The sequence below is a fragment of the Budorcas taxicolor genome, chromosome 25, assembly GCF_023091745.1.
Source record: "Budorcas taxicolor isolate Tak-1 chromosome 25, Takin1.1, whole genome shotgun sequence".
Lineage (NCBI taxonomy): Eukaryota > Metazoa > Chordata > Mammalia > Artiodactyla > Bovidae > Budorcas > Budorcas taxicolor.
This window is the reverse complement of record NC_068934.1, coordinates 48,195,078-48,209,495: the sequence shown is the minus strand read 5'-3', so window position 1 is coordinate 48,209,495 and position 14,418 is coordinate 48,195,078. Positions and strand designations below refer to the sequence as shown.

General features: G+C 47.9%; 1 protein-coding gene across 6 annotated transcripts in view; it reads right to left on the bottom strand.

The window, feature by feature from the left end:
• Window positions 1-836: 836 nt before the first annotated feature.
• Window positions 837-14,418, bottom strand: part of PPFIA1 (PTPRF interacting protein alpha 1) — an 80,077-nt gene continuing 66,495 nt past the window's right edge. For 2 of the 6 annotated variants that reach the window (XM_052662121.1, XM_052662124.1), the window contains 7 exons: window positions 9,139-9,314; window positions 8,954-9,051; window positions 6,596-6,771; window positions 5,855-5,923; window positions 4,795-4,960; window positions 2,854-2,920; window positions 837-2,168 (listed from right to left, as the gene is read on the bottom strand). In XM_052662121.1, coding sequence (XP_052518081.1) covers window positions 2,862-2,920; window positions 4,795-4,960; window positions 5,855-5,923; window positions 6,596-6,771; window positions 8,954-9,051; window positions 9,139-9,314 — 744 coding nt within the window. In that variant the 3' untranslated portion in view covers window positions 837-2,168; window positions 2,854-2,861. Of the gene's footprint in view, window positions 2,169-2,853; window positions 2,921-4,794; window positions 4,961-5,854; window positions 5,924-6,595; window positions 6,772-8,953; window positions 9,052-9,138; window positions 9,315-12,720; window positions 12,978-13,561; window positions 14,019-14,418 lie in introns of those variants that run through there. The other 4 variants (XM_052662122.1, XM_052662125.1, XR_008201526.1 and 1 more) reach the window with 3 other exon arrangements.

The window sequence follows — 14,418 nt, the reverse complement described above, 5'->3', positions numbered from 1 at the left end:
TGGGGGAGGGCCTGATGCTGGGGGCGGGCCTGATGCTGGGGGGGGTCTGATGCTGGGGGAGGGTCTGATGCTGGGGGAGGGTCTGATGCTGGGGGGAGGGTCTGATGCTGGGGGAGGGTCTGATGCTGGGGGAGGGCCTGATGCTGGGGGGAAGGTCTGATGATGGTGGGAGATTATAAATCTCTATGAGAAATCTTTTTTTCATACTTTCCTGACCACCTCTCTATGTTCCTTTTAACTGAAGGATAATTGCTTTACAATACTGGTTTGATTTCTGCCATACATCAGCATGAATTAGCCACAGGTGTACGTGTCTCCTCTCTCTTGAATCTCCCTCCCACTTCCCCTTGCTACATTCTTGTTTCTATGGGTGTATGAATAAAACCGTTGACTTAAAAAGCTCCCACACACAAGCGTGCACACACACACTCCCTAGTGCATCACGCAGGCCACCCCACCCTGGGACCCACGGTGAGGCTTCACGCCTGCACTCTGTCCCCACCCTCGGCCCGCTGCCCACACCTCAGCAGCAGAGGGGCCCTGTCCCTGCAGATGCTGAAGTGATGGAGCCTCTTGTCTCTGGAGCCAGGGGCATCCACACCCCATCGGTCGTCCTCTGGGGACACCTATGCTTCCGTCTTCTAGCCTTTCCATTCTCTCCATCGTTTCTCTTAACAGAAGGCCCATGTGGGTGACACGGGCTCCCATTACCAGCTCTGGTCTGTTCTCGGTGAGAATACAGCTCACCCTCGGCACTCCTGATTGGCAGTGGGAAACTTTGCTTCAGTACTTTATTGAAAGAAAGCAATAAATAATACTGTGATAAAAATAGTTCAAAAGTAGACTGTACATACTTTGTTACATATTCAGGAAATTCACAAAAGATTAATAGAAAAACAGAACGGTAACAATGAATTATACAAGTAAATTAAAGGCGGGACCCACATGGGAAGAGAGACGCTGTCTCTGTCCACCGAGATATCAGCTGCATAATAAATAACGCACCATGATCTGAACGCATCTCTTGCTGGCTTTTTTAATGTGCCGCTGAAAAAGTAAAAGTTACATTTGCTACTTATACAATCCAAAATGGCTATGTCATCAAAATCTAAAAATGTACGCCTAGGTCCATTCTTTAAACGTGTTTACAAACAGATGTAAAAAGATGATTCACATAAGAAAAATAAGGCCTTTGTCAGAGCTGCACCACGCTGTCTGTCGGGGGTGTGGCGGCTTCACGTCCAGCGCACCAGCTCTGCAGTGGGTACAGGGCGTCACGATTGGTCCTCAAAGAGTAGGCGCCCTTGACCCTGCCTCCCAGGAGGAGGGCAGGGAGGGCGGGCACAGCGGGCGGCGGGTGCCCAGGCCCCACCCTCCCCACCCCCGCCAAGTCTCTCTTCCCCAGCTCATGGCCTCTGCCAGTCACCGAAGACGAGGGATCCGGGTCCATGGAGACTAGGTTACGGGAGAGATTTTCATAGTTTTCTTCTAGTCATCCTTTCAGCCCAAATTTGATTAGAAGCTCACATTTAACACCCAGTACTTTTAAATCTCTTCACGCTGCAGAGAAAAAGCGTTTCTTGCTAGAAAAAGTACAGTTTAGGTCAGTCGTTAAAATACAACAGCAATTGGTTGAAATTAAGTTCGCTCATTTCAGAGTGATTGTTGGAGAGCTCGGTTACATTCTGGAAGGATAATGCACACCGTGTCACGATGATTTTACAATCGCAGCAAAACCCCTTCTCTCATGGTTTATCATTTAAAAATTAAACAAGAATAATTACAATAAATGCATCATTTACAAAAGCCCTATATTTGTTCATAGGATTTATACATACAAGCATTACAGTACATTCATTTGAAAGACTAAAATCAGGTATCAGAACATGAATTGATCTGAAAGGATATTTATAGCCTGGATATACAAGAAAAAGTAAGTAACTATATAAATGAAGTCATAAGTTTACATAAATATAAGAAACATTAAATTCTAAAATATTTTCTCTATGGTATTCATGAATTTTTTCACTAATTAAAAACTCTGTAATAAAATATCTTCGGGTCCATATAACAAGTATGAACAGATTAAAGATTCCATCGAGTTCAAAACGTAGTCTCTGTCGTGTCCTGGACGCTGTAGGATCATCTGTAGAAGTAGTGCGGGTACACTGGAGACAGACACACGGACGAGTCAGGCCTGGGGTGGCTGGTGCCCGAGCCCCTGCCCCTCCAGAACCCCCCACCCCACCCCATTCTGGGATCAGGGGCTTTGAGAATTCAGAGAAATATGGAGGACCAAGCAGATCAAGGAGAGAACTCTGTGGCTGACTTTATTCTGACATATAGCTAAAAGCTGCTGCTAAGAAAAACTAAACCCCAATCCAGCTTTCTAGCTGAGACATGAACAGGACAAAGCAGACAGCCTCCTGCCCTCAGAGCGGCTCGAGCAGGGCTGGGCCCCCGGGCCGGACCCACCAGAGGACCACCCAGAGCAGCACCTGTAAGGGAGGTGGTCCCTCAGCGGCGGCCGAGCCCCAGACGCCGGTGCCCTTCCGTCCCTGCGGAGGGAGAGGCCAGGGAGGGCAGCCCCGCAAACCCTGGCGCTCCGGGTTCCCTCCGAGAGCGTGCATGCAGGGCATGGCCAGCAGCATTGCCGCCGCGGGAGGGACACCCTCGCGCACTGGACCGAGGGAGCCTCGGCCGTGCTCTGACCACTGCGGCAGCAGCCGGGCGCCGCGGTCACGTCCTCTGCCGCTGAGGGCTCTCCTGGGCCCGACCTCCGGAGACCCGCTGACCCTCCACTGCCAGGGCGAGGCCTCCGCGCCCCCACGGGCCAGGCCGCCCTGTACTCACCCCGAAGCTCAGCAGGAGTAAGTCCTGACTGTGGCGGAATCCAGCCTCTGCGTTCCCGCCACGCTGCCTGGTCCCACGAGCAAAGAAGGAAGCGTGCAAACACAGCGTGCGGTTAGTCGTGGAACGTCACACGGGGCACGAGGACACACACACTCACACCTACAGCAGCGCCCACTCCTACGAGGGTCTAGGGAAACTTCTAGAGGGTGGGCGAGCCGGGGAGAGCGAGCCTGGAGCCCCGCGCTCTGCTGTCCTGGGGGCCGGGCTGCTCTTGCCCAGGTGGCCTCAGGGAGGGCGGAGGACGGGGCTGCTCTAAGAAAGCAGAAACTCAGTCTCAGCCGCCCTCGGAAATGGCACCACTGACTCAGGGTCAGCCCCAGCCCCCACTCCAAGTTGAATAAGAAATCGCCATAACCCCCTAGCAGAAACCCGCTGCTCCCAATTCAACGTTTTCCATCTTCCCCTGGGCCCAGCAGGAGCACATCTGATGAGTCTCGGGCCAGGGCTCCAGAGAGGGCTGAAGACTGGGGGCTGCTGAGGGAGCAGCTCACCGGTCTGAACCCTTCTGAGCCTAAGAGCCCCGAGACCTGCTGCACGGCCACCGCAGAAGCCACGGGAACCACCCAGTTACACGGTTTATGCCCTGCCTATCTCACGGAGCTTGTAAAAGGTCAGTTCCCGTATATTACATTCCCAACAACTCTTTCTAGAATTGTTTTCAATTTATCTAAACTCTAATGTCAACGTCACTGTGTGCATCTGACAGGGAAATGTTGGATTTATAATGAGGAGAATGCGAAATAAAGAAGCAAGCACTTAAGACTCTTCAATCGACTGAAAGCTAGGCTACAGTTAAGATTTGTAAAAAGGAGCTGCATGCTCCTTGGAAGAAAAATGCTGTTTAGAAAAGGAGAGAGTCACTGGGTCTCCCCCAGCCCTGGTTAAGCGTATTATTGAATTCTGGCGAAGAGACAACGCAGCTTCCCTGTAAGCCCGCTCACCGAAAGTGTCCAGCTTAGCAAAGGCTTTACCTAAATGTACTTTGCTCTGTGGGAACAAGTGAGAGCAAAGCTTATAAATCTACTCACGGGAAGGGCTACTAACAGGAAAAAACAGCACCACAGAGACCCTCCAGGCCCGCTCCCACGGGGTGAGCACACACTCCCTCTGGGAACCCGGCCAGGGAGGAAGGAGCCCCTGAGTCACCCGTTACGGATAGGACACTGGGGGGAGGGCGTGCACAAGGCGCCTCCGGAGCCACAGAGCCTGAACCTGGCCCCGGCCGTCTGGCCATCAAGTGGGAACACAGCAGCCCTGAGCACCCAGCATGAACTAGCGGCGTTCTCTGGCAGAGAGGCTGTCAGAGGCAAAACCAGAGCTAGGTTTGAAAGCACAACTGCCTGGCCGGTGTATTTACGGCCCGGCCAAACTCGGGGGAGGACCTCTGTGGGCCTCACCTTCTTTCTCCGCCCCATCAACTGACAGTGTGCAAGGGACCAACAACGGTGGGGACAGGGAGAGGGCTGGAAGGTGGACGCTGCTGTCACTTAGGGTGGACTCGGCCATCCTCCCGGCGTGGAAAGTTGCTGAGGGATGACTGGTATGGCCTGAGAGCGACCCTACTGTTTTATGGAAGAGCTCTTGAGCGCTGCCGGCCACACATGCATCTCTACAAGCACGGGTGTCAATCTAATGCTCTGAGAATACACACGAGTCTCAGTTTTATTAGTTGGAAGAATACGCTAATATTCAACCAGACAAGAACTTGGGGAAGAAAAAAAAAAGCATGACTGTTAAACGTTTCTAAACAGATGTTAGGATTCACTGGCGAACACGGACCCTCGGGCATGCATTGAAGAGCCCTGTAACCTGGGCAGGAGGCCCTTCCAGCTCGTCAGCATTCTGGCCCAGGCCGCACCCACTGCCCCACCAGCCACCTACCGTCTGGCTGCACCTTCCTGGGCTGCACCGAGGGCGAGGACAGAGAGGACGGGACCCGGAAGTTCGCAGGCAGCGTCTCCGCGGACCCAGCAGCTAAGCCACGGACATCCTTTGGCCTGAATTTTTTCCTCCAAGAAGGTGCTCTCCTAAAGCTTTTATCATCGTCCTGGGAAATTACAGGACAAAAAATATGACAGATTTTAAAACAAAGGAAAAAAAAAAAAGCCACCAGCCCTTTAAAATGGCCGAGTTTGCTACTGCACTTTTGTCCATGTGTATTTGACTCGTTTGTGATAACCGTATGACTGATTTGCCCAAACTGGGAACAGCGGAGCGTGGCACAGGGTGGGATAACACGCGTGCCAGGACCCTGACTGGACTGCCACGGCTGCCCGGGCGGACGTTCCCCCTGACAGTCAGCAGGTCTCACTGCTCATCTTGGAGAAATTGCCTCTTGCTATATAATGCAACACGCTGTCATTTGCCCTGGAAACAGTTTCAAGCCGTAACCAGTTCTGTCTCACGCTGGGACAGGCTAATGGATGCATCTTCAGGTGTCCGATTCTCCTTGTCAAACTCAAGTCTCCTTAAGGTCCAATGAAGAGAAGAACTATAGTGTGGGAGTGAACGAGTCACGGTTGTGCCTAAGGGGAAATTAATGTTCTGTATGTTTTCAATACACTTATGAAATAGCCCCCTAGCACATGGGCCCTGGAACAGGGTAAGGCCATCCAGTTGCTCTCCAAAACACAACTCACAGACACCATTCCTAAGTGAAAACCAGTATTTTAATATAAAAAATATTTTTGAGGGGGACTAAAACTTACATAGCAAAAAAAAAAAACCACTCCGAAACAAAAACTAACTCACCCTGTATCTTACTGAAGACACGAGTTTTCTAATGACTCATTTGTTAATAAATTTTTAAGAGCAAAGCTTACCTCGTAAAGTTAGTTTATCTCCATATTTAGAAGAGACACCATGACTACATGGCTCACACAAGTATAACAAAATAATTTACATTAAGGCAACTTGAAAAATTATCAAGCTGAACACTTACTTCATCGAACCTTCTGTCGGTTCCCATGACCAAGAGGTTGTTGAACTCTCTTTCCAAGACAGCACGAGCCTGAAATTATGAAGAAACAGCACCCTGAAACTGTCTACAATCTCACTCGAATGTCAGCACATCACCATTGTTTCTTAAACCAAGACTTACAAAAAAAATTCAACTGTGATATTGTTTGAAGTTGGGGTTTAACATGGTGTCTTTGGAGGGGGTATTGAGAAGAGGGAGCCGCGGTCTCTTGGAAATTACACACCAAGTGTGCCCTGTGGGCTGGTGCTGGTGGAGAGATCACGGTACTGACACAAGATACACAGCCTTCTGGAGAAGAACAAAAGTCCCCTCATTCTCAAATGCGCCCACGAGTCAAAAAGAACCACACAAGGCAATTACCCCCAGAAGGAAGATTAATAAAACCTTCATCTGGCACACAAAGAGGACATCTCTTTCCACGTAAGAACTGAGTACATGTCACTCTCACGGCACACTGCCTTGAATCAAAATTCCCCTTATTTTATGAAAGACTCTCGTGCTTCCAACAGAGAATGAAAAGTGGACAGGCACAAACACGGAGGCACGAAGCATCTCTGACTGTGGACTATCCCGAGAGGGACTTGGGGAGCAACGAGGGTACCAGCTGTCTGAGGGGTCAGGTTTGGTCTCCGGTCGGGGAGCCAGCTGGCATCTGCATCGGGAGATGGCCCGCTCGCTGGGCCCGAGCCCGGGTGGTCGCACCTGTGTGTTCTGCGTGGGGATCTGTAACAAGAGGGCCAGCGCGTTGAAGTCAAATGTCTCGTCCAAGGCCAGCAGCGCGCCGTGCACGCCGCTCTCGACGAGGTTGTTCGCGTATTCCTTGAGGCCAATGGAGAGGATCCAGCGGATCACTCGGTCATTGCTCCAAACCAGCACGTCTGCAGGGAATGACAGTTTGGAAAGGAGCCTCAGAAAGCTGTGTTCCCCTCGTGCAGCTGCAGCGAAGGAGTCCTACATGATGCTGACCCTCAGCTCTTGACAAAAGCCAGGACCTCCCAAGGGCCGGGGCACACGGCTCAGCAGGCAGCCGACCTGCTGCGCTCGGACACGATGGCCCGGCCCCTCTCCATCCTGATGGAGACTGTTCTACTAGAACTCATTCTTCAAGCGAGTCCAAGAGAGATGAAGCAATTATGTGCATTTCCAGGGAACAGAGAATGGGGCTCCAGGGATCAGAAAGGACAGGACACACAAGAACGTGTGTGAGCACCAGGCACGAACATGTTTCAGACACAGACTTGAATGTCTTTTTTTCCTTTATTTTTGAGTGTGTGTTGATGTACTTTTTTCACGTCACAAAAAGGACTCAGTACCATATCCGGACACCTTGCTCAATTCAACATAAACCTCTCATTTATAATCTTGAAGCTTTTTTTTTAAGCCATTTTTGTTGTCTCATTTTAAAAAGAGAGAAACGTAAAGACATTGTCCAGCACATTAGAGGGATTTGTGTGTTGGGGGTAAGATCTTAGTTAAGTCAAGTAATAAGTTACAAAATTTACTCTAAAGGCACCCCACTCCAGTACTCTTGCCTGGCAAATCCCACGGATGGAGGAGCCTGGTGGGCTTGCAGTCCATGGGGTCGCTAAGAGTCGGACACGACTGAGCAACTTTACTTTCACTTTTCACTTTCATGCATTGGAGAAGGAAATGGCAACCCACTCCAGTGTTCTTGCCTGGAGAATCCCAGGGATGGGAGAGTTTGGTGGGCTGCCGTCTATGGGGTCGCACAGAGTCAGACACGACTGAAGCGACTTAGCAGCAGCAGCAACAGCAGCAGAGTGCTAAAAATAGCCGCGCTGTACAAATATATCCAGCTGATCACCGATGACTTTCAAAGACAGCGTGTGTCAAGTGTAAAGAGGTTTAAAATGGATTCAGAAAACAAACGAGACAGAGACACAGCTCTCAATTCCAATGCCCTTGTCTGGGTAAAGGGACAGATACTATAAATGTTGGCTTCTGGTTTTCCTGTGATTCAAATGAACTCAGTCACAGCTAGACGATCCTTCACGTGGGCCATCTCTCCAAACATATTTTTACCTTTCTTAGTAAAAACTGGAAATGAAAACAGCACTTCCATGCACAGGGCTATAGCGAGGACTAAATGAAGGAGCCTGTGAGGCACCTGGACTCGCTCAGTGAGTCTTGTTACTGTTAGTGACCTTCTATCACTGACCCTGTTCTCAGTGATCTATTTCCTGAACATTCTGGGACGTCTCACACTGAGCTTAATGGCTAATATCCCTTTTGAAAATTTGTTTTATTTATTTTTGGCTGTGATGGGTCTTTTTGCTGTGTGCAGACTTTCTCCAGTTATCATGGGCGGGCTTTGCACTGGGTGGTTTCTCTTGTTGTGGAGTCCAGCCTCAAGGGCATGAGGGCTTATCCGCCTGTGGCCTATGGAATCCTCCCAGACCAGGGACTGAACTGATGTCCCCTGCATTAGCAGGCAGATGATTCTAACCCACTGGATCACCAGGGAAGTCCTACAGCTAACACACCTTATTTAACTCCATTGTACTCAGGCTTAGAGGCACTCCCCCAGGGCAAGCCTTCAAGGACAGCCCTCTGCCCCTCTCCACCCGCAGGGTAACTGAAATGCCTCCCTCCCCAGCTGAGAAGCTCCCACCCAGCTTCAAGGCCACTCCCTCCAGCCTGGGCACAGAACCAGCTGCCTCAAGCCCTTTGACAAGAGGCCAGAGCAGCGTTCTTCACACTTAACTGCGTGCACAGCAGGTCTTGCTCTTCTCGGCTCATGCAGCAGCATTTGTGAGTAGAACAGGGCACGTGGCCCAGCAACAGGGAAATCTCTAGGGTCGTGGGGAGATGCTCTCACCTCGAGACCCACAACCTGCAGACCGATGTGAGCCCAAGGACAGAGCGCAAGTTCTCTGGCCACAGAGGACGATCTCAGACGCACCCCCTTCCATCCCCCCCCCCCGTAACGATGCGAGGTCTGCTTCCTCCACGGAAAGCCATTTCCTGAATTTTCCTTTCAAGCAAGAAGTCACTGAGGCTGCTTATACACTGGGAAGCAAGAAATAGGGCTGTACTAGCCTTTCAGCTCATTCTGGCTCGCTCCTCTTTTTCTTTCCAGTTCTTTTCGGTCATAATTCAACCTTCGCAGGCACATAATTCCACACTGGAAACTGTTTCTGTTTCCAAGAGAAAAAGAAAAAATTTAGACCTGGCCACAGGCAAACGTCTCTCCGCCAACTAGTGAGCACGACGCAGCGCCCGACCTGTGAAAACTGTCGACCATTTTCAGCTGCCCACGGAGGTCCTTCTTGGTCAGGTGGTCCAGCATCCGCGCGTCCACAAGGCACTCCATGAAATAGCTGCGGTACTGCGGGAGCCCCAGGCTGGGCAGCCACTCGTTGCCGATCCACTCATGGTTCATGTCCCCGTACGCGAGGGTCTGCTTTCAATAATTAAGGACGGTCAATTCAGGGGGAAAAAAACCCATGGAAGCAGTCACAAGGGCCATTTAAATCATCTTTAAAATGGATTTTTAACCAATTACATATTCTCAAAGGCTAAGCTAAAGACAACATTATTGCTCATAACTTCAAAATAATTTGGTCTTTTATTTGCTACCTTTTAAATTTGCTGGCAAAACTTTATACAAAGAAATTATACCATTAAAAGTCTATGACTCATCTGTATTAATAAATTTAACCTATCTACCAAACCATGATAAAATGGTAACTGACTACACATTAATTTTCTGAAACAGCTTTTATATATGATAATAGTATATCAACAAAGAATAGCCACGACTCATGAACAAGTTTGAAGGATCAACCTAACTCTACTCACTAAAAGTTATCTCTGGCTGGCTTTAATTTTATTTTCAACATTTTGTTTTCTAAATTTTTTTAGCAAAACATCTGCTAATTTCAAAGTCAGTTAAGTGAATTAAAAAACAGGTTTAAAAAAAGAGAGACAAGGAAAACAATAACTAAACAGACTGAAAGAAGAAATAGACAAACCCACAGTAACAGGCAGGGGCCTCAGTCTTCCTCTGAATTACTCAGTAACTGTTGAACAAGGAAGCCAAAACAGACCGCCAACCAAGGTCAGGAAGGATACAGAAGCCTTTAAACAATTCTCCAGGCAAGAATACTGGAGTGGGTTGCCACGTCCTTCTCCAGGGGATCTTCCCGACCCAGGGATCAAACCCTGGTCTCCTGCACTGCCATCTGAGCCACCAGGGAAGCCCTCTTAAACAGCACTGTCAACCACCTTGACCTAACTGACATTTTACAGAACTCTCCCTCCAACAGCAGCACGGTAACACTCTTTTCAAGGGCATATGGAACACTCTTCAAAAGACAGACAAATCTCTGCAGACTTAAAGTGACGAAAATCATTCAAAGCATGTTTTCTGATCTCAACAGAATTAAGTTAGAAACTAAAAAACCCCTGGTATCCAGGAGTCTCCCAAACATCAGGAAATCAGCATATTTCTAAATAATTCATGTGTCAAAGAAGAAATCGCAAGTGAAATGGGAAATATTTTGAAGTGAGTAAAAGTGAATATACAGGATAAATCAGTACCTGGAGGGAACCTGATAACAGTAAATACTTACACAAATGAAGAGAGATTGTAAATCAATAGTCTAAGACTCTGTCTTAAACTTATAGAAAAACAAATGAAATCCACAGCAAGCAGAAATAAGAAAATGGAAGAGCAAAAATCGATGAAACAGAAAACAGAGAAACGAAAAAACTAGAATCAGGGTCTTCATAAATATCAATAAAAATGAATAAGCCGAGTGATCAGGAAAAAAAGAGAAGACATAAACTACCAATATCAAGAATGAAAGAGGGGACATCAGTACAGATCCTACGCACTGAAAGCACAGGGTAACAACTTTAGGCAACTTAGATAAAATACCCTGCTGCTGCTGCTAAGTCACTTCAGTCGTGTCCGACTCTGTGCGACCCCATAGACGACAGCCCACCAGGCTCCCCCGTCCCTGGGATTCTCCAGGCAAGAACACTGGAGTGGGTTGCCATTTCCTTCTCCATAAAATACCCTACTTTCTTGAAAGACACAACCTATGACAGCCACGAACTAAGAAACGGGTAACCTGAATCTATTAAAACTCGAATTTGTAGTTAGAAATCTTATCTATCCACACGTGCAAAATCTCGACCCTAAGTGGCTCTACTAGTGAATCCTAACAAGCGTTTATGAAGAAAATGCTCCTTATACACAAACTATTCCAAAATAGTGAAGGAAAACACACCTAACTCATTCTGAGGCCAGAATTCTCTTGATACCCAAAACCAGACAAACATATTACAAGAATATCAATATCCCTCACAGACACACATGCAAAATTCCTTAATGACACAGCAGGAAATCAGTAATCAATTAAAAGTGCAAGGTATCATGGCAAGCAGGGTTTATCCCAAGAACATAAGGTTGGGCCAACATTTGAAAAAAAATCAGTGAAATTCACCAAATCAATAGGCTGAAAATAAAAACCACAGTTATCACCTCAAAAGATAGAGAAAAGGCATCTGAGAATATTCATCACTGATATACAGAAATCTTGGCAATCTAGGGAACGGACGACAACTGCCTCAACCTCATAAACGCCATCTACAAAAAAGGTAGAGCTGACATCATATGGTGCTTTCTCCCGAAGATCAGGAACAAAGCAAGGATGTCTGCTCTCGTGGCTTCTGTTCAGCTCTGTACTGAACTCCTAGCCACTGTGACAAGACAAGAAACAAAGAAATCAAAATCACATGAATTGAAAAAGCAACACAACTCTATTCGCTGACGACCTGAGGACTGACAAGGAAAATGAATTGACAAAACAGTTCCAAGCATGAGAGTGAGTTCAGAAAAGTTGCAGGATTCGAGGTCGACATATAAAAATGCACTGTACTTCTAAATACTACAAATAAACCGGAAATTAAAATTGTGAAGACTACCCTTCACTATAATGCCATCAGAACCTATGAACTCCTCAGGGACAGGTCTAATGGAATACGTGCAAGGTCTGCACAGTGAAGATAAACACATGACACGCATATGCACACGTGCCAAAGAAGGCACTCGATGCTCTTCTGTCCAAGGAGACTAGGGCGCGTTCCGAGGAATTCTGTACATTACGGGATCCTCGGAAATAATACCTCTTGATACCACCATGTTCTGTCTCAAAAATACGGCCTCTAATCTACTATTTACACCAACGAAGCTAGAAGCAATCACTCAAACTCCAGCAAGAACTCTTGCGTTCTAATAGGAAAAAAAAACTTTCTAACAGAAAATAGATTTCTATAAATAATCATGAGTGGAAATAAAACATGAAACATTTTTAGACATCATCACAATATCATGTGCTTTCACTCTTTCAATCACAACTCTCATCTCATAAGCCTGACATTTATAGCATGAATATCTGGTATTATTTTCCTACTCGCTGATTATGTACTTTTAAATAGACACAAAATGCAAAGACATTTCTAAGCAGAGAATTCCATGGAAGCAGAAGCCTCCTTATTTTTGTTCACTCATTATATACTCTATTCACACTTTAGTGGTCGATAATATAAGTTCTGGGAGGGTCAGGCTCAGTCCCAGGGAGACCCACATCTCCTGGGCTGTCATCCCAGCCTGGGGGAACAAAGCACATGGCAGGGCTCGCCAATGATCAGAGGACATTTGGGGCAGAAGAGACTCTGCAGGGCCTATTTCTCTACCACTGAAACGGTCACAAACACAAATCGGTTTTCTGAGCTCTGAACAAGGTGAGAGTGATGGTGTCTTGGACCCTGTCCAACCCAGCACCCACCTGTGGGGAGCACAGTCCTGGGCAGACACCTGGAGATGCTACTGGCTAGATGAAAGCATCAAAGGCTCTGCCCACACCTTGATGTCTTCTTCCCGAGAGCCCGAGGCCACCTCCAACCTCCCCTTGGCTCAGGAGCAGGCCCCTGTGCGCCAGCGCGGGGGAGACGCGCACTGCACCCTCTGCCCGTGATGGCTGCACAGAAAGTGGCCCTTGCTTCCACTGAAGACCAAAACGTCCCAATTCTGGCGTCGTTGGCATGGCTCATCCTTGTTTGTATTTCCATTAAAAAGCAAACACACAGCTTAATTTATATGTCAGTTTAACTCCCATGATGCAGGCAAAGTTCTGCCTCTTAGTGTAAAATATACTGATATTTAAGTAACTCTGAAATGCGCTCTTTTAAATTCACTGATGGTCACTACTGACTGGGTTAAATAATTAATGAGGACATTTATCTGGAGCAGTGGCACAGAATACGTAAGTCAAGGGGTGAGGGAGTTCACAGAATCACATTGTATCTACTTTCCTCTTCTGTTAAAAGTGATATAACTGACTTTACTTTAGAAGCCCAAATAGAGGGAAACGGGTGTTTCAACTGTCAACTTGAAGTCATGAAAACTGATTCAGAATTCCTTTGCTTTTTTGGTTACACAGGTATCTTTTTCAGGGTCCATACACAGCATTGCCACTAGGGACCCCCTCAGGGAAACTCCCGCCCATACCTGGTAGACTTTGAATTGTCACGAGTCACAGAGCAAAGTCACTGTTTTTAGTCAAACTGTCTCAAAGCAAGGTTGCAAAACAGTTGTGACCGAGTTTTTGTTTTTTGAGTTCAACTGGGGACCTAAAAATTCAACATGTGCATTAAGCAGGAGTGGGCTCAATTTCTGAGAATTCCATCAGCAGGAAGGACTCTGGAACACACAGGATTAGGACAGTCCACAGTCAATACCGACAGAGGCTGAGTCTCTACGGCAACTCTTGTGTTGGAAATTTCTTAAAGCACGATTTTCTCATTAACTGATCTCGTAACTAGCCCTACCCGACCAGGGACTGAAACACATCACCCGAGTAGCTGCCGAAGCCATGGGGCTTTGCAGGAAAGAGCATGTGTCAAACAAAGTGATTTCTGTCCACGAGATTAACCACCAGAAGTGTTCAAAATTGTCCATGAGACGTACTCTTTAATCCTGCGCTTTGCTTTGGCTAATGCTTTCAGACCATTAACAGTATTCTGACTACATCAGGATGCTGGAAACGTCACGAAAAGTAAATCACAAGCTCTCATCCTCCAGCTCTTTTTGTTGCTGTACATATAGAGAAGAATACGTTACAGAAAGTCTCCAACCTGAGCCCAGCTTCCCTCCTCATCCTCCTGATGTTACGTGGTTAGGGATGCAAAAGAACAGAACCATTAGTACCGGTGAGCGGGGACACGAGCCGTTCACACTGCAGGGGGGGCAGCCGCACTGGGAGAGACAAGCGTCACAGAGGCAGAGCAGCAGGCAAGTCATGCAAAGGCCGTCACCCCACGTCTCGTGCAAAGAGCAGCGCCCCCCCGACGCCCCCGCCCGCACCAAGCGCCCCAGCAAGAGACAGCCCAGCCCCCAGGGCTCAACCTGGCCTCCCGGAAAGGAGGCCGGCAGCCGGCCCGTCCTACAGGGAGCAAGGCTCCCGACTGAAACGCCCCGGGACACAAACAGCAGA